Source organism: Myodes glareolus, chromosome 8 (assembly GCF_982192425.1).
Source record: "Myodes glareolus chromosome 8, mMyoGla1.1, whole genome shotgun sequence".
Classification (NCBI taxonomy): Eukaryota; Metazoa; Chordata; class Mammalia; order Rodentia; family Cricetidae; genus Myodes; species Myodes glareolus.
In genome coordinates, this window is record NC_142033.1 from 10,242,521 (window position 1) to 10,266,559 (window position 24,039).

The window sequence follows — 24,039 nt, forward strand, 5'->3', positions numbered from 1 at the left end:
TAGGTTCTTTGGGATTGTGAATTGTAGGCTGGTTTTCTTTGCTTTATGTTTAAAAACCACCTATGAATGAGTACATGTGATAATTGTCTTTCTGTGTCTTTTCTGTGTCTCACTCAAAATAATGTTTTCTAGCTCCATCCATTTTCATGTAAAATTCAAGTTGTCATTATTTTTTCTGCTATGTATTTTTTTCATTGTGTAAATGTACCACATTTTCCTTATCCATTCTTCAGTTGAGGAGCATTTAGGTTGTTTCCAGGTTCTTGCTATGACAAACAAAGCTGCTATGAACATAGTTGAGCACATGTCCTTGTGGCACGATTGAGTATCCTTTGGATATATACCCAAAAGTGTTATTATTGGGTCTTGAGGAAGCTTGTTTCCTAATTTTCTGAGAAATCACCACACTGACATCCAAAGGGGTTGTACCAGCTTGCATTCCCACCAGCAATGCAGAAGTGTTCCCTTTCCCCACAACTTCTCCAGCATAAGTTGTCATCAGTGTTTTTGATCTTGGCCATTCTTACAGGTGTAAGATGGAATCTCAGAGTTGTTTTGATTTGCATTTCTCTGATGACTAAGGATGTTGAACATTTCCTTAAGTGTCTTTCAGCCATTTTAGATTCCTCTGTTGAGAGTTCTCTGTTTAGGTCTGTACTCCATTTTTTTTTATTGGATTATGTGTTCTTTTGGTGTTCAATTTCTTGAGTTCTTTGTATATTTTGGAGATCAGACCTCTGTCTGATGTGGGGTTGGTGAAGATCTTTTCCCATTCTGTAGGCTGTTGTTTTGTCTTGTTGACCATGTCCTTTGCTTTACAGAAGCTTTTTAGTTTCAGGAGGTCACATTTCTTGTTTCTCTCAGTGTCTGTGCTGCTGGGATTATATTTAGGAACCTGTACTCCACAAAATTGGAAAACTTAAGGGAAATGGACAACTTTCTGCATAAATATCATTTACCAAAATTAAATCAAGACCACATAAGCAAATTAAACAGACCTATAACTGCTGAAGAAATGGAAACAGTCCTCAAAAGTCTCCCAACCAAAAAAAGCCCAGGAACAGATGGTTTCAACTCAGAATTCTACAAGATTTTCAAAGAAGAACTAACACCAATACTCCTCAAATTATTTCACACAATAGAAACAGAAGGAACATTGCCAAACTCTTTCTATGAGGCTACAATTATCCTGATACCAAAAACCACAGAAAGACATTACTAAGAGAATTACAGACCAATCTTATTCATGAACATTTTATATCAAAAATATTAAATAAAATACTGACAAATCGAATCCAAGAACACATCAGAACCATCATCCACCATGACCAAGTCAGCTTCATCCCAGAGATGCAGGGTTGGTTCAACATACGAAAATCTGTCAATGTAATCCACCATATAAACAAGCTGAAAAATAAAAACCTCATGATCATCTCATTAGATGCCGAAAAGCTTTAGACAAAATATAACATCCTTTCATGATAAAGGTTTTAGAGAGAGCAGGAATACAAGGAACATACCTAAACATAATAAAGGCAATATACAGAAAGCCAACAGCCAACATCAAACTAAATGGAGAGAAACTCCCAGCGATTCCACTGAAATCAGGAACAAGACAAGTTTGTCCACTCTCTCCATATCTATTCAATATAATCTTAAGGTCCTAGCTAGAGCAATAAGACACCAAAAGGAGATCAAGGGGATACAAATTGGAAAAGAAGAAATCAAACTCTCACTGTTTGCTGATGATATGATAGTTTACATAAGCAATCCCAAAAATTCTACCAACGAACTTCTACAACTCACAAACACTTTCAGTAATGCAGCAGGATACAAGATTAACTCAAAAAATCAGTAGCCCTCCTTTACACAGGTGATAAAAGATCTGGGAAAGAAATCATAGCAATATCACCCATCACAATAGCCACAAATAGCATAGAATATCTCAGAGTAACTCTAACTGAACAAGTGGAAGACTTGTATAGCAAGAACTTTAAAACTTTGAAGAAAGAAATTTGAGAAGACACCAGAAAGTGGAAAGATCTCCCATGCTCTTGGGTAGGAAGAATTAACATAGTGAAAAAGGCAATCTTACTAAAAGCAATCTACAGATTCAATGCAATGTCCATCAAAATCCCAGCAAAATTCTTCACAGACTTCAGAAGAACAGTACTAAACTTCATATGGAAAAGCAAAAAAACCCAGGATAGCCAAAACAATCCTGTATAATAAAAAAATTCTGAAGGCATCACAATCCCTGACTTCAAACTCTACTACAGAGCTACAGTACTGAAAACAGCCTGGTATTGGCATAAGAAGAGACAGGAGGACCAATGGAACTGAATAGAAGACCTGGATATTAATCCACACTCCTTTAAACATCTGATTTTTGGCAAAGAAGTAAAAAATATGAGATGGAAAAAAGAAAACATATTTAACAAATGGTGCTGGCATAACTGGATATCAACATGTAAAAGAATGCAAAAAGACCCATATCTATCACCATGCACAAAACTCAAGTCCAAATGAATCAAAACCTCAACATAAAACCAGCTACACTGAACCTCATAGAAGAGAAAGTGGATATTTCACAGGTTCTTGAGATGTCTATAATCTGCAAAGTACAGACTTATTAGGGGTGATGATGGCACCCCGAGAGTGAGCTTTGCCATGCTCCCTGCTCCTCTGGGCCAGGAAGAGTTGGATGAGCTGACCAGGACTGTCTCTACTCAGCGAAATGAGTGGAACCCAGTGGGTCATGAGGCCTGTTCTAGCTGCTCCCAAGAATCAGGATTTTGTCTTTATTCCAATATCTACCTGCCTCTGAGGGGTCCTTCCAGGGCTGAGAAAAATCCAGGCAGCACATGTGTACTTACCTATTGGTCCCCAGACTGCAGCTGTAATGTGCCTGCCACAATACACCAGTGGGTGGTCGTCTCTATCAGACCCCAGACTGCAGCCATGCTGTGTCTGCTATGGAACACAGGTGGGTGGTCATTTCTATCAGACCCCAGACTGCAGCCATGCTGTGTCTACCACGATACACAGGTGGGTGGTCATCTCTATCAGACCCCAGACTGCAGCCATGCTGTGTCTACCACGATACACAGGTGGGTGGTCGTCTCTATCGGGTCCCCAGACTGCGGCCATGCTGTGTCTGCTATGATACACAGGTGGGTGGTCGTCTCTATCGGGTCCCCAGACTGTGGCCATGCTGTGTCTGCTATGATACACAGGTGGGTGGTCATCTCTATCGGGTCCCTAGACTGTGGCCATGCTGTGTCTCTCATGGTACACAGGTGGCAGTTTTTGTTTAAACAGAAAACCAGAGCTATACATTTAATTATGATGGAGAAGAAAAATGGTGAGAGAAACACTAAGGGAGCTATGGTGCTGTCGTGTTAATCTTCAAGGTCAGAGGCACATGGGGGTTTCAAATAATTATTGAATGAATGAAGAACGAATGACTTTTGGGTTTGGGGACTGTGCTGGCTACATAACTTATGTGCATCTATCTTATCCCAGATGAATGGACGTTATGCTTTGATTGAACGACCTATTAAGTGTGTTTAGTTTTAAATGCAGACATAAATAGATTTGATCTTTCCATGGTTCGAATTTCCTCCCATCAGCTTTGCCTTAATTATCCACAAGTGTTCCAAGCCTTCATTAGCTAAATAGGATGCAGATGATGGTCATTAGTCTGGTATATAAATCGTGCTGGCACATTCAATGGCTTTCACTTGGCTAATTGAAATTTTCCGTATTCATGGACTACAAGAAAACACTGTAATTTTATCATTTATTTGGGAACATATTTTCCCCCCTTTGGTTGATGCTTATAATTATGCAGTTAAAAAATAAATGTGAGTGCTGAACTTTGCCTGAAGGGTACGCCATTTTTAAAGCATGTATGTGTCCATGTTAGTCTAAAGCATGAAAACAGGATGGAAATGTGGATTTTGTGAAGAGGCCCAAGGATTGGTTTTCTGAGAAAGCATCCGCATGGTGTGTTTTCTGGGGACCCATCTGTTTAAATGTAAGAGGCTTCAGATTGTTAGTGAGAGGAGTAGGCTCAGTGCTGACATCCACCAACAAGTGAAAAATCATCTCCCGTGCCTGCAAAGTGCAGACTGGAGGCCTCAAATGGATGGGTTTTATTCAGGTATCATTTCCTTAAAAGGACCTTAGCTTTTGATTTTATCTGACCATTCATCAAAACCAGCAGGCCTCTGTTTGGTTTGCCTAAGAGTAAAAAAATGCACCTGCTCACAAACACCCATCCGCAGGTTGGGGATGGAATTCCATAATGCTGCCATTTCAGAGACCTGGGCTCTGGATACTTTAATTCTTGTAATCCAATACTTGAGTTGTTTCAATTTAATTGTGTAAGTATTAGATGTTTGCCCCCCTCTTTTTTAAAAATATTTTTGGGCATTGGGTGGCAGAAATATTTCAGTGGCGGCAGAAGAGAGTTTTCCGGTGTCTTTTCCAAAGCCTAATTTAATGGATCAACAACACTGTGCTCGTCCTCAGACTTAACCATCATTTATAGGGAAATAGGAGCCATGTGTCTCTTGGTGTTCATTCCCAGCAGTGACTGGGGTGAGCAGCTCACCTTCCATGGCTCTCTGTGTTCATGCTGGACTGGATGCCCATGAATTACTCGTATTTCATCAGTGATCTCTCTAACCAAGAACTAGCTAGGCTCATTCTTCTTTGAATACCGAATTACGCTTTCTTCTGGGTCTCCGTGACTTCTGCCTATGTAGTTATTTCTACAGGTGATTATTAACTTGGGAGACAAGGCTGTGCGCTCTAGTCTTCAATTCCCATGTTAATGTGCTTCAGAGTCAAACAAAGCGCCGTTCTGTAATTGTTCCCTTTTGTGCTCTATCTGTCGTGATGGTTAATATTGTTGGTTAACTTGACTGGAGATGTCCTGACAAGTGACAGAGCATTACTTTAGGGTTTTATCTGCAAGGATTAGTATGCAAATCAGAAGACTAAGATCTTCTGTCTTCACCAGTGTGACCAGCATTATGCAATCTATTAAGGGCCTGAATAGAACAAAAAGGTGAGGAAGAGTGCACTCCCTCCCTCTCTCCTTCCCTCCCTCCCTCCTTCTCTCTGTTCCTCTCTCTCTCTTTCTGTCCCTCACTCTCTTTCAGTTGGGCCATCCATATTTTTCTCTTTTCAGACATAGAAGCTCCTGGTTCTTGGTTTTTTTGACTTTAAAATTTATACTAAGACCCTTTCTCCTTCCTAAGGTTCTTAGGGGTGGTGACCTTTGGCCTCAGAGTGGTAATTAAGCCATGGGCTCTGTAGTTCTCAGACCTGTCTTCAGTTGAGTTATGCCTCTGGCTGCCCTGGTTGGTTTTCTAGCCTGCAGATGACATCGTATAGTCTTCCTCACCCTTCCTAGTGGGGTGAGCCAAACCACGCAGTCTCTTTTCCTCTAGGTTTCCATGTAGCCCATCGGTTCTATTTCTCTGGAGAACCTACTAATAACCTACTACTTAGAAGAATTTTTTGTGCCTAAGAAGATGATGAAGCTGACTACACCATGCCATTGAGTGTTCTTGTGTTAGCGGATGGAGGAAAGAAGTGGCCATCTATCCTAATTATGGATTTCCAAACACTGTGCCCGATAAAATCAGGGTCCTCTTCATATTAGCAAAGGAGCTCTCATGACCCTAAAGGAAAAAGGATATAGGGCTTTCTCATTTCAGAGTGGTGGACTAAAGGCCCCGAGATCAAGAATCCATCTTAAGTTGCTAAATAATCTGTAAGGAAGGGATAAGGGTTAGGGCTGAGGCTCCTGAGCAGGTGGTCCACTTGATTTTCTCTCTAAGACATCAGAAAAGACCAGCAGACATTCATCAGTAAGAAGCCGTGTTTCACTATAGTAAAGAGGTTATAAGCAAGGCCAGGATAGGTAGACCTTGTTAAAACACAGCGTAATATAGTGGGCTCAGCCACGTTCCACACAGATCTCCCTGTTGCTGCCAGTTAAGTGCTCTAGCTCGGGTGTGGAAAGAGTCAAATGAACTAGAAAAACATGTTCCCTTTCTAGGACAATGCTTCTTGTGCTGTGTTTGCACTGAGTGTCGCCTGTTTTCAGAGCATGCTATGTGGTTGCCTGAGACCATCGTTGAGCCTGCTCCGCAGCTCACTGTCTTCCTCTGTTCCACCCTGTGACCTTACCTTCTCTACACACACCAAGAATGCCCCTCGCATATCATTCCCATTCCACAGCTTGCTTTGTAGGGAATCTAACCCGTGACCTGTGTCTTCAGATCTTTTCCTTTCACCACGGGTGTCCGATGCCCTCATGACCTAAGTCTCTTTACCTTTTGCCAATCAAATCTGTTTTTGAATTTATTATTATTTTTTAAAGAAAAGGGTACCAAAAATATGCTTTTGGGGTGGATCAGATAAATTTATTTCCTTTAAGATATAAGAGACTAATGAAGTACAAACAAAAAATTTCCAGTGTCCCTTCCTGCAGTGGCCCCTGCACATAAGCATCCCCCATGAATCAGAGCTAATGCTAAAAACAGAAACCCTGTAAAAAAAATTTCAGGCATCACAGAATAAACACACAAGGGTAGGGCTTTACTTCCTGAGTGTATTTGGGGAAAATCGCTTTCATTGTTGATGTATGATGCTGTCCACCCCGTGCGGGTCATCTCACTAATAAGGTCCGAGGCAGGGGGATTTTAAAAAGACACTGTGCTTTGTTGTGCTTGTGCCATGTGACAAACACAACCTCATGCCAACTTTGGTGGAGGTGACTCAGTAGGAGTTTCTCCTTTCGTAAAGAAATATTGATACAATCATCAGGAAGGTCACAGCCCAAGAAGGTCATCACCCTCTCGAGTCTCTGGCTTTCAGTAATTAAGCCGAGCATGTTATGGGAAGGCTCGGAAAGCCCACCCAGAGCCATTCACAATTGTTGCAATTAGGAAACTGGATGCCAGTTAAAGTCTTTTGAAGGGAGTGAAATGAAATTGACCAAGCGTATAAGTAAAATCTCCTTAGAAAATAGCTAAATTAAGGCTGTGGACTATCATTGATCCATGCATTGCTCTTCTATACTCACTCCAAGTATTAAGACTTTACTATGCATTGTCCTTTGGCTCGAGTTGTTTCTACAAATACATTTACAGCTGGCCATATCTTTTTCTTTTCTTTCTTTCTTTCTTTCTTTCTTTCTTTCTTTTTTTTTTTTTTTGACGTGAAGCTACTCTTACACATTTTGACTTTTTTCTTCTTCAAATGCACTTCTCAAATCACCTGGGACTGTTCTAAGGCAATGGAAGGGTATTGTTCAATTTTGTGGGTCATTTCTCCTGGGACTACAGCACTAACGTCTGGAGTTTCAGATATTTCTGGGGTCTTTAGGAATGACTCAGTCTATAACATGCTTGCCCTATAGCCCAGAGAACCTGAGTTTGAATTACCAGCACCCATATAAGATCTGGGTTAAGTGGTGCATGTCAATAAACCCAGCGGTTGGTGGGACTGAGCTAGGCCAATCTCTGCAGCTCATTGTCCAGCCAGCCCATCTGAACTGATGAGCTCCAAGTTTAGCTCAGGTTCACAGTATAAGCCACTTGAAAGACATTATTATTTGATTCTTTGTGAAATGAAGGTGCGAGCCATTTCCTCATTGGCCTGAAACAAGTAGTCTAACCTGGGGATGGTGGCCTCTGGAATGCAGGGAGATCTGAGGCCATGGGACAGAAAGTGCACTTAGACCAGAAGCAGAAGGGAAGGGGATGTCCTCCTCGCCCAAGAGCTCTGATGTGTCTGTGTCCTTCCTGTTTTGCAGGGCACCATTTTTAGCACACTGGCTGGTGAGAAGTCCTCATCTGACTACAAAAAGGTAAGAAGCGGTGTGCGGAGAATTGCAGTGTGATGTCAGAGGACTGACTGCTTCAGGATTGGTGACGTTTAGTTGAAAAGCTATGTGTGATCTCTGAGGATGGTCTGGTGGCATATTGGGAACAGCTTTTAGGATACGAAACGTAAGGCACATTTTTAGGATGCGGAAAAATCCGTTGCTGTCTGACAGACATTCATTGCAGAGAGACACTGACTTTGTGTATTTCCATATCGCTACTATCTAGTATTTTCTTACACAAGATGAGTGGCCGGGGAGTTCAGGCCTGTCCTGTAGACTGCACTGTGGGCGTCTGTGTCTTTGGCTGCAAATAGAAAACATGTAAACTGTAAGCTCAATGTGACAACAAAATGACTTTGAATTTTGGAAGCTGGTTACACAGCGTAAAAATCTGGTTTGGATTCACCGCAGTCGTGTTTGAGGATGCTGTCATGCTTTGCAAACGGATTCGCCTCACCCACATCTGATAGATGGCGTCTGCGGTGCCTGCCACCGTGGCGTGGCTAATTCCTGGCTTTGAGGGCCAGGGGTCACTTTGATCCACCTCTTTAATCTCAGCTTTAACTATAACCTGTCCTCTGGTAGAGGAGGGGAAGTGATTTCACAGTCAGACAACGCAGATTCTTTGTCGCTATCGTTGATATGAAAAAGCAGGTGCATGGAGAGAGAGGACTTGTGCTTAATGTGTTCCTTGGCATTTCATAGGATTTTCTATCATGGCATTATGTACTGTGTGGTTTCCATCTTTAATATTGCTCAATAAGGAAGTAGGTAGAGGCATTTATCTTTAGGGGGAGTGTGAGGACCCACTCCCTTTTATTACTTTGATAGATTTTTTAGATGATTTACCTTTTCTGAGTTCTGCTGCGTGTGCCTTATTCTCTATAAGAGGTGGCGAGCTGTTAGAGATGAAGACCATGTATTATTTTTGGAACCACAGATCTCAGTGAACAAAGAGACTTTAAGGGATCGCTAGGTTCACCTTTTTCCCAGGGTGGGACTAGCTTTGATATTATTTATAGATGGACCTCTGTCCTCTGCTGACAGTGAACTCTACGAGCCTGGTTGTCCCCTCGTGAGACAAGCCAAAGAATTAAAATCACTTGGCCTAGCCAGTCCCTGCCTCCTGTGAGTCCTACCTGCTCATTTTATGTAGACCAGCTCACATGCTTCCTTCTGAATCTCCTCCCATTCGGTTCCTAGGGGAATATTTTCCTTATCACTTCTGATAGGCCATTGATATAGTTGATTCCCGTGAGCAAGCAGTGTGGAGTTTTGCTTTTGAAACGTGCTTTACTTACTACTTACTTGGCTTGGTTATACACCTATTGGTTGGAGCCTCACTTTCATAATATGCAAAATGGAAAATAATAATTGCACTAATCCTATATAGTACATGAAGTAATCTGCATAAAGTACTTACAAAATGCCCCACACACTTAATTTTGTATTAGCTATTTCAGCCATTGACTTTATAGCAAGTTGCCTTATTTTTTGCATTATCTTTGTTGTCAGTGGCTAGGATTGTGCATTATTCTCCAGACATGGCACCACTGGCATGGAGCATTGGGATTTCTCACTCTCCATTCTGCATGCTTTGTTTATGTGCTTGTTGTGAGCAAGGCACAGTGGAGACATGAGCTACGCTGAACAGACCGGATGCAAGCTTCCTTGGGGTTGTCTTTGTTGAACGTGTGTTTTGTTCTTTGGTTTCTGCTTCCTCTCAGGTCTTCTGGTTGGTGTGACCTGTGCTTGAGCAGGGGGTCTCAGTCTGGGCTGGTAGTTCAACTTCTGGAAGCCGGTATGGTCTCTTGGATTTTGAAGCAGATTGATTACTGAAGTCTTTATACAGGTGGGGGAAAGATTGGGAAAACCTTCAAGAAACACCAGGGCTTTGAGAATCTCACAGCAGCAAGGAGCTCTTAGCACCTCCTCACAAGAGGGAAATGGCACAAATAGTGCTTTTGAGCCTGCTGCAGAAAGGAAGATAGACTTGAAGTTGCGGATACCAAAGCAAAGGGGCGAGCAGTGAGAGGCCAGCTTTCCTGGGTGTGATGCTAACACTGCTGAGTGTCTGAGATGGCCACGTCCTCCTGTTGATCATGAGAAGCTTGAAATCCTTGGTCATGTCCTCCAGACATTCTCACCTGAGATATCAAATATGACTGATTCACTTTCATATTCAGGGAAATGATTCTCATGGTGTAAATGTGGGCTGTTTCGTATAACCCTGTTCATTTAAAAATGGTGGTTCAGCAAGCGTATTTTATAATGTCATTTGATTTGTTTATTGATTCTCCTGTTTCTACACATGCACAATCTTAGTGGTGGTCATTGCCATGACTGCATTTCCAACCTATCTCAGTTAACAGTTGGCCACGGAGCACCTGCATGTGAGCTGTCAGTGTCTGAACAAGTGACGTCAGCACAGGGCCGGGCTCACTGGTGTTACCAGCGATGACTTACTAAGGATGACAGCCGGACATGCTGACTTTTAGTTCAGGAAAACACCCTGGGCTGGACCATGGATGCGGGAGGAACAGGCACACAGAGAATGATTGAAAGAAGGGGAAAATATGAGATCGCCCTGGGAGTGAGCTGAATTGGAAATAAGCGACTATGCACAGAACATTTAGGGAAATGAATGCATTAGGGCTAGGAGGAAACTGTCAATTTTGTGGGAAACCAAGCACCACAAAGGCTGGAAATCAAGACGAAACGTGATGTGTTGGAAGCCAACTCAAAAAGTCCCAAGCAGAAGAGGTAGGTGTTCCTCTCAAAACTACCGCTGTTGGGAAGTTAGGTAAAACAAGCATTGCGCAGTGTGCTCTGACTTTATTCATGCCGTGGGCCATTGGTGGATTTGTTGAGATCAGAAGAGGCTCATAAAAATCAGATTGTGGTTGATGTAAGATCGAGAGGGATGAGAAAATAGAAACAGCAACACAGACTTTAAAGGAATTTGTTACACAGAGATGAATAGTTGTGCTGAGAGGGGTTACAGGACTAAAGCTGGATACCCTGAAAGGTAGATGATTAAATGTCTTAAACACTATCACAGAGAAGACATTGAACAAGAAGGAATAAGGTCTCTCTACAAAGAGGCTGGGGGATGACTCCTTGGTGAGGCTACTGAGAAGATGGAGGGATTTGGGGCTCAAAGCCCAAAATTAACCTTAGATGAAGCCAGTGTGCTGCCCTATGGTAACAGGGGAGAAAAGAATTTATGTAGAAAAAGGGAACTAAAAATGCAGCCGTGACATTATATGGCTATAATCGATTTGTTTACTTTGCTACATGGAGGTGGGTGTGGGGTGATTGTTCAGTCTCTTTGAGTCTGTGAAACTATATTATGTATCCATATATAGAATAATTAGAAAAACCCAAGATACTTTCTTGTTTTTTTTTCTGTTTTATAGACAGAGATTAAGAAGGACTTTGATACATTATTAAGATATGCTACTTGTGGTTTAAAATTTCTTACAAGTATTAGTGTTTTGCCTGCATGTATGTGTGTGCACCATGTGTGTGCACCATGTGTGTGCACCATGTGTGTGCCCAATGCCCGCAGTTGTTAGAAGTGAGGGCCAGATCCCCTGCGACTGAAGTTGCAGAGGGTTATGTTGTGAGCCACCCTGGTGTGCTGAGAAGCGAATCTGAGTCCTCTGCAAGACCAGTAAGTGTTTTAACTACTGAGCCATCTCTCCTGCCCTGTAATATACTACTTTTAATTAATTGCTTTATCTATAGATATATTTTGAATACATAGTATTCATGTGATCCAAATCTCTAAGAAATATTGTCTATTCAAAGAATATTTGTAATAAGAAAATCATTCACTAATGTAGCTCAAATAGTCAAATTTCTTTGGAGCCCAGGCTGCTCCCTGCCTGGAGATCTTTCCTATGTTGGTGTTCCAGAGCCCATGCCCAAACATGAATCTTTTCTACAGCCTGCAAATTCTGCTCTCATATCCTCACCCCAGTTACTGCCTTCATCATTCCACGTAGCAAGCCGAGTATCCTACCTGATTTCTGCCTTTACTTCTCACATCCAGAGAGCTGTCAAAGTCTACAAATGCCACAGTGAAATGTCCCTGGAATCTCTCCATCATCTCCCTTAATTCTTTACTCTTCCTTGGAAGGATTGTAACAACTCTCTCCTTGGTCTTTCCTCGTGCCAAGTTTTCCCTTCTCTGCTCCACTTTTCAGTTGGCTCTTAGAGTTGTGTTCCAAACTAGCAAACAGCAAGTGTACCAGCTCACAGCAAGCCCTTGCTTGGAAACATCTACGTGGCATAATGGAACCTATTGTCGTGCATAACTAATGAATGCCAGTAAAGAATAAAGATGTTTAAGCAATCTTACAGATTTCAGCGTTAGTCAGTATAAAACCCACCCCGTCCGCCGAGAAGTCATTCCTGCTTCTAGTCACAAGTCACCCTGAGAAGTTCCTGCGTTCCCTCCAGCTCCCTTCGCCGTATTCCATGGGATGGCTAGAGCATGGTGGCCTGGAGCATCCCTCTCCTGAATGACTTGGTTTGTTTGATTTGTCCAGGTGAGCTGGTTAGTTTTGTTACCGGTTTGATGTGGTCTGGGGTCCTCTGGGAAGGGGGAGCCTCAGTGGAGCAATTGCCCAGATCAGACTGGCTGGTGGCCGTGTCTGTAAGAGATTGTCTTAACTGAGTACAGATAAGGCAAGGCTCAGACTCCTGGGGGTGGCACCGTCCCTAGCACATGGGTCTGCCGCTGCTGTGTAAGAAAGCTGGCTGAGCATGGGCCAGTGAGTCATCAGGAAGCATGGTTTCCACTTCAGTTCCTGACCTGACTTCCCTGAGTGATGGGCTATGACCTGAAAGCCTAAGTCAGATAAACCCCTTCCTCCCCGAGTGGGTTCTGGTCAGAGTATTTTATCATAGCAGGAGCGACAGAAAAATGGGAGATCAGGCAAGGCTGGGGTGTTTGCCTCTTGCGTATTTAACATTTTACAGTTGGTCTCAATATTGGTTGAGAAAGTGTTTGGCTTCCAACAATTAAATTTTGGAATTTTTGTGCATATGTGCCAAATGCATATCTTGGGGGCAGAACACAAGATTAAATATAAATATAAAATTCCTTTATGTTTCATATATATCTTATACACATAGCCTGGAGGGAGCCTTAGACCTGTCACATGAGGTCACGTGTGGAATTCACCTCCTGACCATCACACCAGTCCTCCAAATGTTTCTGGATTTCAGGTTTTGAGACCTGGGATAATGAACCTGTATGATACCCCCCAGTGCACGGCCTGTCAAATGCTTCCCGTCCCTCGCTTTCCGCCAGAAGTTTTGTGCATTGCACGGACTATCTCCTTTGATTTCCATGGCCCCTCTTTGAAGGAAGCATGCTATTGTTGTGTTATTGACATACAAACCAAACCAAGGCTGGAGGCATGGAGGAGGAGCTTGTCTGCAGTCTTGCTAGAAGTAGGTGTTGGAGTCTGAATCCAGCAGTCTGGCGCCTGCACAGTGTGGCTCTTAGTGTTTACGACTTCTTCTTCCCACTGGCTTTTAAAGACCTTTTAATGGGTCCCACCACCCCCACGATTAGCTCCTGGAGAGGGGGAACAAGGCTGGTTCTGTTAGGAATAGGGGAACAATGCTTGTCAGGCAGCAAAGACTCAGGAGAGTTTCTTTAGCAGACGGAGTGACTGGGCACATAACCTGCCCAGGATTATGACATCATTCTAGGACTGTGTGGTTCCAACAAGCAAACTGTTTTCTCCCTTTTCACTGGCATTGAAAAAGAATATTTATATTCAAGATTTATTTATTAAGGCCATTTATTTTTTTTTGCACTAAATTAAGGTGCTAACCAATAGCTAGGGAGACTGATGTACTTAGGTGTCAAACTTAGAAAGTTCCCCAAAGTCTGCACCTCCATCACCATTTTATGGAGTTGTCAGAACCTTTGTTTTCTTAACTGTTAATTCAGAAAGCCTGGAAACCTTTTTGGGGGGAAGTGTGCGCATTTGTCCATTTATTGTGGATTATTTATTGAGTGCTTCCTACTTGAACGTCCTTTTTATTGCTGATGTGTGAAAAGAAACTAATGACTCCCTCCAGGGTACATCTCAAATTCAACACCGATTGCAGGACAGGCCTAACTCACAGCCACGTGTGTTTGCCTTGACAGCATTCTCTACCCCAGTGCTTTTTAACCAATGCTGACTCTGTGAGGTGTGTGTCGGCTTGGTAAGTGCCAGAGAACGGTCCTCAGGCTGGCCCCTTGGTGTCTTGTCCTGCCTAGCTTTTGTTGTATCTTTGTGTCTGATATGTTCATCTCGCTCAGTGGAAGATCTTTCGGTCCTGTCATTGTGACTCAGTACCTGAGGTGGGACATTCTGACCCAGTGCTGTTTAACTGACAGCAGACAGCGAGTTTGAGCATAGTGAACAAGAAAGATGCCTGCCACCATTCCCAGGCTCATTCTGTCCTCTGAGGCTCTCACCCTGGGGTACAGATCATAGGGGGCTAGGAATGATGGGCAGGTATGGGTGACAGAGAAGGCTGAGCTCAGAAACAGATGAGTCAGTCCCAGGAGTAAGTTGAGTCTGGAGATACTTGGTTTGCAAATAATTTGGAAATGAAAAACAGTGATTTTTTTCCCCAAGTTAATATCATATATATATATATATGCATCCAGTTTTGTATATATATATATATATATTCTAAATATAAGCTGCTCGGCCTGCATGCTAACTGCAAATATGTTTCTAGGGCTGCTGTTTGGTATTGGAAGAGCCATTTTGTGTGCTCTTTACGGCACACAGTTCCTCCCACTCTTCGCATCCTTCAGTCGCCTGTACTTGTGTGTGGCGGAGGCCTCGTGGGCTTTTCTCTGGCCACTTTGGCGTGTCCGTTGGTGTCCTTTTTGTTCAGCTTGTGTTTGGGCGTTTGTGCCAGCGAGACTTTATGGATGTGGTTTCTGACATTACTAGGAGACACGGCATCACAGAAAATTCCTTGATCTTTTGCCAACAAGAGGGAAACCATTCCTGGAACTGGAAACCCAGCTAACTGCTCAGTGCTGGCACAGTTGTGGTTAGTGGAGAACCCACACTGCTGGTTTACTAGACATTTATCTTTAGACCCAGAGATAAGCTTAGTCTCCATCTCTTGTCAAGGGATCTTCTCTGTGATTCACAGCAGTAGGCGACCTCTACAGAGAACCACAGCGACTGGACTGGACCCTGCTGTGGACCTAGCCCCAGCGGACACACCTACAAAACACTTTTGCTCCTAATTCATACCTAACACTGCAGGCAAAGGAATGGAAAGATTGCTGGGAGCAACAGAGAGGCAGACACAGGAAGATATAAGTGATCTGATCAGGGAGAGGAAAGGGGGACTCTTTAGGCAGGGAGAGGGAGGTGAATGTAGAAGGGGGTTAAATGACAAGAAGAGTGTCTGATTAATCTTTGAGGAATCATGCTATCAACTATTTACATAAAAACCCAACTCTATAAGAGTTTGTGTATAAATTTACAGAAACTGTTTTAATGAACTTTTCTCATCTGGGCTGACAGTGCTCCCTCCAAGAGCAAGACTACCTAACAAAACCTCAATACCAGACATGAGAAGCCCTCTCTTGAATTGTCCAGCAGATTCCCATAATATATGGTCCATTACTATCACCCTCAGTTTGCCCCCAGAGGAAGAAGCCATGTCTCTATTGCTGAAGACACCATGTACTTCAGAAACAGGGCCTAGAGAAGTTTGAGCTGGAACTGACCTGAATGCCCACCGAGTAGTAGCTTTCCCAGTACCTGTAGGTGCCATGCAGGCTTCCAGAAGAGGAAAGCAATCAAAATCCTATGTAACTATGATGCTTATGAATCTCACCAATGGCCAGCATGGCACGATAGCTCTAGGAGTGCAGTAGTGTCTTTGTGGTATAGATACCGTGTCTAGCTGGCATCCCTTGGATGCCACAAGCTGGCTGGATAGATTCCCACGACTCTCAGCCTCTTGGAAGAATTCTCAGGCTCATAGGTCACGATGACTTCTTCCCATGCCCTGGGAGAGGGCACAGAGATGAAGTCAGCCCCCTCAGCATCTTGGAAATTCCTCAGTTCCCTTTTGGAATAACACAGTAGCTGTGTTCCGAAGCAGTTACAGCAAGGAGCGTCATTTCGAGTACGTTTTAATGCTATTTGCTTTAAAAATAGTGTTTTGGGAAACAGCAACGGTTCTCATTTTTGGTAGAACGCTGGCTTTGCAAAGTTTCTGTCGGGTCCTCTGCTGGGAATAGCATGCCACGTGCCCACTTTCAAGGTTCTTATCCCTTTCTCACATGTGAACACAGGTTCCCCGTTTATGGGAAGGAGGTTCCATCACTGCTGAGCAGAGGACCGCTACTGCATCATCCTTCCCCTGCCCACCCCTCCCCTTGCTTTCTCTTTCTCAGCGAGAAGATGCTCCTAGCAATATCTGGGGTAAAAAAAAAACTGGTTCTGGATTCCATATGTCCTCCTTTCAGGTTCCATAGCCTGGTCTGGTTTGTGTTTTTATTGTTGAGGATTTTTTGTTTGCTTTTTGCTTTTTTCCCCCACTTCCTTGACAGTGGAAGGTGGTGGGGACTGGGGTTCCCACAAACTCAGTGGCCTCATCCTATGACTAAGCCCCTCCCATTACCCACAGTTCTCTAGTGCTGCCTAGCTTGTAGTCTCCGCTTCCTCGTTGTCTGTTAATTGGGAGAAGTAAACGATGTCCACCTGTAGAACTGTTGTGAGTCTTGACTATGTGAGTCCCTGTAAGATTCCTAGAGCAGTGTCATTGTATGGGCTATTATTAGTCTGCTCCTGTGCTTGCTGGAAGTAATTTGCTCTGAATCTGACTTTTTCTTTCTGCCCAACAGTATCAGTGAAAGTGCCTACAACCGACTCGGGCCAATGGCAGCATCTGGGAAAAAACTAAGAATGGTGGCGCTGGAGAAACTCTCAGATGGGGCATGTAGTTCTTAAGTGTGCTAATTCCTAATCATCAGCGTATATTCAAGTTACGTTTTGTTCTCAGTCCAGCTCTGCAGAGGCAAAGCATTTCTTAACAAATGGCACATAAAATCTTCTTAATGGTAGGAGGAGTGTGCTCTTCTATGTCTTCCTCACTGCTCACACTTCTGAGCACACAGCAGACGTTTAAATACTCGCTAATTCGTAACTATAGCATATCATGATTGCTCCCAAGGCCGGTAAAAACTGAACTGAAAAAGAAGGGGAAGGAGGAGTCTATTCCTTCTCTGTCAGACTCTAGAACATTCATAGGCTACTCTTACCTGCTTAGAGAGGTTGAATCAATTACTGAACAGCTCTCTTCCTCAAAGTAATATTGATCTAGTACATCTTCTAAATGTTGATCCTTTTTGACCAGTAGTGTTCCCAAATGTTGGGGAAAAATATCACTTGTTACCATGTTCTTGTTTAAACAGAGTCAATACTATGGTCTGGCATGGCCTCATCTCCTCATAAAAGGCCACCTTTCAGTGGCTGGAGGAGCTGGCTTGATAATATAAGATACTGGTGGGAGTATACACTTGCAGTGCCGTAGCCATGTAGATAATTGCATAGGGTGGACCTGGTGACTCTCCTGCTGAGTCAGCATGCTAAGAACACTTTATTCTTAAGCTTCCGATGATGAAATTTTTGAAAAGAAGGGTTCATGTATACTCAAGGTCAAACCAGTGAGTGATAGTTTATGGGATTAAAACTGCTTATAGAAAATGACCTCATGATCCAAAGAACAGCATTATGTGTTTCTAAGCATTTCTGACTCCAAGGAAGAATCAAAGAGTAAACTTTAGCCATGAACTTGCCTTTTAATGAGAGCAAGTTTTCCCGGTATCATCCGAAGCAGGCAGCAGCAGCAGCTAGTGCCTTTTGGGCTGTGAGCATTTTCCTGGGTGAGGCCTCTCTGCTCAGCCCTCGCTGTCAGCGCTGGAGGACAGTCACTGCTCTCTCCCAGCAGCTGCTGTCACCATCAGCTCAGGGTAAGCAGCAAGTTTAGCCTGAGGATTCTGTGACACGCTCACCATCGGCGCCGGCAAAGCTGCTGTTAGGAGAGTGGCGGTTAAGGGCAAATGCTGTGACATGTGTTCCCTTTAAGCCTTAATTATTGTGCTGCAGCTGCGTGGAAACAAGTTTCAAGAAGATGACCTGTGCAGCCCTTGCTTCAGACAGAGCTGCTGCCATGTAATATACGTTTTAAGCTATGTGGAATCGGTGGCAATTAGCATGGCCCCCTGCACCGACACCTGCTACCAGGAAACATGGGGTTTTGTTGCAGCTATCCCCAACTGCCAGAATGACTTCAAGGGTGGCAGCAATGACAACGGTGCGAGTTGACTAAGCCTGCACACTGGATGTGAATAGGGCCTTTAATGACTGTGCTATTCCTTTGTAGGTGGCTGCTATGGACAGTACTCTGTTTAGCTGAATAATTGCTAGCTTGATTTCATGTGCTTCTTTATTGGGCACTAAAGATATTACGGTGACCTTTTGGCTGAAAATTGCATTACCTTTGTGAGGCAGAGTTTTTCTTCTAGGTTACTGTATTATTCAGTCTCAAGAGCACTAGTGTAACTCTCTCTCTCTCCTTTCCCCCGCTCCCTCTCTCCCTCCCTCCCTCCCTCCCTCCTTCATTATTTGCCTTTTGGATTTTGCAAAATCCCCCATAACTAAAACAGGGCTTTAGTTACTTTGATATGCATATGTTCATGTGAACACATACACACACAGACACACACAGAGATATACACTCTTAATTCTACATGATGCACTCTGGAGGGTAGGCATTCATATACACATTTTTATCTTGTTTTTCTAGTCTACAGCAAAGTAGACGCCATGTGAAAAGAAGCTGAAAAGATTAAGTAATGAATCAGCATGAAGAATGGGGAAGAGTTTGTGTAAATCGGATCTCTTTACTGGCTTGGAAGTCTCCTGATAAAAGTGGCATAGTCAGAATACTTAATTTACCTCAATTAAGAATGATTGCCCTGGCTATTGTTGCTCAGGACGGGAACAAGTTACTCTACAATTGAGCTAATTGCAACCTCTGATTTGCCTCTTTGCTCTGTGCTTTTCCTTTTGTTTATGTAAATGAACTGCACTGTATAGGCAGAAGCAATCTGTCCCTCCTCTTTCTTCCTGTGTTGATTATTTTTCTTTATTTTAATTCTACGCTTTGCTGATTGCCATAGTCTCCCAAATCATTGCTCAAGTCAACCACAAAAATGGCAGCTGTGTGTGATGACCTCAGAGCTGCTGAGTGAAGGAGCCAGGGGCTACATGGTGTGGACCCGTGAGTTCCCCACAGGTCCAGGGGCATCGCCAAAGCATGGATGTTGGGGAGATGGCTTTTTCTTCCATTACTTAAGGGGTGTCCTAGAGAGGAATGCCTGGTCACAGTCAGCTCACAAACTCTGGGTTTATATTACATGCTATGACAGAAAATAGTGACAGTGGCCGCAGAAGTACAAGTAATTTATTCCAGTACTAGTTCACAGCCAATGAATAGAGTAGGTAGAATATCCCTGCTATTCCAAAGTTTATTCCCTCTGTTAGACGTGTAGACTGTGTAGGTATAAAGCATATGATATATAGATGGTATAGGTATAGTGTATATGACACATTGACTGTGTAGGTATAGAGTATATGATATATAGACTGTATAGGTATCGAGTATGTGACATACAGACTGTACAGGTATAGAGTATATAACATACACTGTACAGGTATAGAGTATATGACATATAGACGGTACAGGTATAGAGTATATGACATATAGACTGTACAGGTATAGAGTATATGACATATAGACCACATAGGTATAGAGTATACGACATACAGACTGTATAGGTATAGAGCATATGATGTATAGACTGTATAGGTATAGAGTATATGACACATAGACTGGATAGGTATAGCACATATGATGTGTAGACTGTATAGGTATAGAGTACATGACATATAGACTGTACATGTGTAAAGCATATGACACATAGACCATATAGGTATAGAGTATATGACATACAGACTATATAGGTATAGAGTACATGACATATAGACCGTATAGGTATAGAGCATATAGCAATCTTTAACCTGTGGCCACTCAGAAGGTTTTATTTGCTTGAAGACGGCATGAAGGAGCAAGTTGCACAAACTTTTTGGGAGAAAGCTTTCCAGGTACAGGGAACAGACAGTTGAAACCTAGGCTAGACTCTGCCTGGAGCATATGTTGGGGAGGGAAGAGGCTAATGTGGCTGGCAGGATGAAAGTAGCAGCCTAGCACTTATTGAATATTAAATAAATGTAACAGCTATTGGACGTTTATTATGTGCAGTGACTCTATTAAACCCTTTGTAGGGATTAATCCATTTAGACTTCAATGGACTCCTGAGGTACGGTTACTATCTCTATTTCTGGATGAGGAAATAGAGGTGAAGAGAAGTTAATTAGCTTGTCTAAGGTCGCCCTGTAGTAAGACACAGACTGATATCCGGGCTGTCTGTTGCCAGGGTTCAAGTTGTTTCCTTAACCACTTATAAAGAGCGTAAGTGGAGTTTGAAGTGCTTCTCATTTACTCTGAAGAACATCCCAGGTCAATGTGAGAGCTTTTCATTATTTATTGAATCACTTCATTTGTGAACATTTATCTTGTTAATATCACTTATTAATTCATTAGCAAATATGTGTGTGTACGTGTGTGTGTGTGTGTGTGTGTAATATGCCAGTAATTTGAACTCTGTGTCACATTGCTATAAGTGCCATAAACCAACTCCAACTGGCTTAAGGAAAACGCCAATTATATCTGGACACAGGCCTTGGAGAGTTGATCCCAAGCACGAGCCCATTCAGATGCCTAGGTGAGAGCATCGGGAATTTCTCTCTGTTTTTCCTATCATCGAGTAGATGATTTTCCAACAGCATTGGTTTTATTTTACAACAGGTTCCTCCCAGGAAATTGGAAACTGCCTACTGACCGACCAACTTGTAAGAAGAACAAATTCAAAACAAACCCCCAGAATTGACCCTTATTGACCCAGTGTGGCCGAGTAGCCACCCATGAATAAATTACAGTGTCCGGAGAATGGAGTGTGCTGACTGAACAGGCCTGGGCACTGATTAGGGTCACCCAAACTTCTGGACCAAGAATGTGGAGCGCTGCTCTCCAAAGAACGGTCACGGAAGATGGACAGGAGCTAAGCAAACTTAGGACCTCTGTCCAGGCTCCCCACGCCTTGCCCCTCTATTGCTCCCCTGGTTTTCTCCTTTGTCTCTGAGCTCTTCTGTTTTTCTCTCAATTTCTTAGTTTTTCTTCCTTTACTTTGCAAGGCTGGAATTTATAGATATGGGGAAAACTTATGGGACATATTGAGAAGGAGAAGAGAGAAAATCATTTTTGAATAAAAGGTAAAGGATTTCATAGAGCTCTGTGTGCCCTCTCAGGACAATGCCTTTCAGACACCTCAAGGAGAATATATCCTTGTTTCATAAAATTCTGTAAAAAATCTACTATGTGTCGACTCACTACCATGAGCTTTCAAATAATGCTAATGAATTAGGTAATGGGCAATTGATGACTTTGAAAAAAAGGGATTATACATTATACTGTATTAATAGCTACAGAACATGAGCCCCAGTGGGTTAGTGTGGTGTCTGAATCATGTCAATAACAATAACAGCAGCATCATATAGCAGCAGGGTCTCCCAGCACCATGCTCTGACATCACAGGGGCATTGCTAACTAAACCATCTCATTACAAAAGTGTGGAGTGTTAGGTATAGATTTGGTGACACTTCACAAATTTCAAACATAAGCTCTGCCTCCTCTTTGGACAAAAGGATAGCTTTGGATTGATTGCCAAATTTTCACACAACCTGTTTTTGACTATTTAAATTTCGTTTCTACTCAGCTTGAGCAGAGTTAAGTGTCAGATTAGGCAAATTTAGCTTGGCACCTGATGCCTGCTTATATTTATGGGGGATTATAGCTGCCTGAATACATTTATTTCAAGGATTAACGAAAAGATTTGGTTCCCTAGCATTTCATTATTACTGTGGCACGGAGTGCAAAACATTCATTGTGTTGGGAAGATAGTCCATTTTAGCGTTCTAAATAGATCTAACCATTTACCGGGCACCTTTGCAACCATAATCTCTAGCCGGTTAAGAGATCCTTTCCTTTGTTCTTCTGTCTTTCTTCTGAAAATCTTCTCTGTTTAGCTTTCTCTGTTCCCACCTCTGTGGTCCCATCCATCCTTTCTTCTCCTCCCCACTTTTACCTAATACATAAGGTAACAGGCTATTTATTAATCATAAATTAATGGTTTCTGTCATCCCAGTCACCACAGAGCCGTTATATGTCTTCCACTCTTTAGACCCTGGTGGAGAAGATGCCTTGATTCATCTAGACCCAATTGCACATTAAAGATTTCAGGAGATAATTTAGAGAGCCAAAGTCAAGCAAAGTCCTGCTACCAGTTAGCTCATGACTCGGTGTCGACAGATAAAACTATACATGGGTGGGGAAATCACAAAAGGGTGAATTCTGTAACACGTGCAAAAACGGATTGCTTTGCTAGCAGGGAGTGGGTTGCAGATGTTCGTCTTTGGGAGAGCCATGAACACATCTGCCTAAGCACCTCTCTGGGTTTCTGAGTCAATTTTTGTCTGTGTGGTATCCAAAGGTTATTTCTGGAGGTCATTCCTGCCTATCTCATGGGGGAACTCACCCTGTAAATACTATCCCAAAGGACCATAAGCTCTGAACTGCTCTGTTTGGGGTTGGGCCTAAATGTAATGATCCCCTTTAAAACCACAAACCTTGCAGCCTGTGGAACTGCCTACGTGTGTTGGAAAAAAAGTGATACTGTCGGTGTGGAATTGCAAGATAAGCAGAGAACCCAGTAAATGACTCAGTAGGAGTTTTCCCCAAGGGAAGGATAAAGAAAGCGTGCACTGTGCTTTGGCAAAGGAAACCGGTACTTAATATGGTTATTGCTATGCTGGGCACTTGGTTTCTCCCACCGGGGAGATCAAATGGGATGAAGGCAGAGGAGCTCCTGCATGAGCTCAAGCATCCAACTGAGGTGTCAAAATGGCCAATATCCTCAGCAAGAGAAGTCCTCTACTTAATTAGTGCCTGAGCTGGCAGCTCGCCGCAGAGCACCTGAACATGGTAGCCTATGAAAAGAACGGCAGCGAGCCCGTGCCAGCAACCTGCTGCTACCCCAAAAGTCACTGCCAGCGTCCACCTGTCTCGGGGAGAGAGACAGGTGCTGTGTCCTCCTGCAGAGGCTCTTTCGTGAGTCGTTCTTTGGAGAGAGCTTCCAGGAAAAGGCTTCCTTGCAGATTTAGAGGTGAGCCAAGGAGGGAAAGGCAAGTGCTGTTTTCTTTTTCAGTCAGGAGCCAGGAAAGGCAGCGTCTGGAACAGGTGAAACACACTGATGAAAGGTTGCGGCCCTGGCTGAACTTGATCTTGTCATTCCACGCTGCTCTGGGAATTCCAGGGAGGCCCGGAGGCCCTCTAGCGTTATCAGGGTGATGTGGTATTTTGAGAGTCCATCCCTTCTCGGTCCCTAAGGTGATCTGGGGCTCAGCTGTGAAGAGCAGAGATGCCAGGTGCTGCGGAGGAAACCTCCTTCACGTTTGTAGATGGTTTGCATGCCCCGCACTCCCACATCCCACCTCCTGCTCGGGAGGGTATACAAAAGACACCCTTTGAAAGACTGGCCTGGGAGAGACAGAGATGTGCTTTCTCTCTCCCAGGGTTGCCCTGAGCAGGAATGAGGAACGACTGTCCAATTTTTGTTCCTGATCCACCCTGGGACATCTGCTGCTTTCAGTTTTAGTTCTCAGTTACTCTTCATGTTAGCATAGAAACACTGTGTGTGTGTGTGTGTGTGTGTGTGTGTGTGTGTGTGAGAGAGAGAGAGAGAGAGAGAGAGAGAGAGAGAGAGAAAGAGAGAGAGAGAGAATTTGTACATGGTTGTGTGTGTCACATGTACATATGAGTGTGAAAGCACAAACATGCTTGTGTGGAGCTTAGGCTGACATCCGATACATTTTTAAAAATTATTCTCTATCTTA

General features: G+C 43.2%; 1 protein-coding gene across 2 annotated transcripts in view; it reads left to right on the forward strand.

The window, feature by feature from the left end:
* Rasgef1b (RasGEF domain family member 1B) overlaps positions 1 to 24,039 on the forward strand; it is a 509,760-nt gene that overhangs the window by 165,003 nt on the left and 320,718 nt on the right. For both annotated transcript variants that reach the window (XM_087908846.1, XM_087908847.1), the window contains exon 3: positions 7,838 to 7,891. In XM_087908846.1, the coding sequence (XP_087764972.1) occupies positions 7,838 to 7,891 (54 nt within the window). The remainder of the gene's footprint in view (positions 1 to 7,837; positions 7,892 to 24,039) is intronic.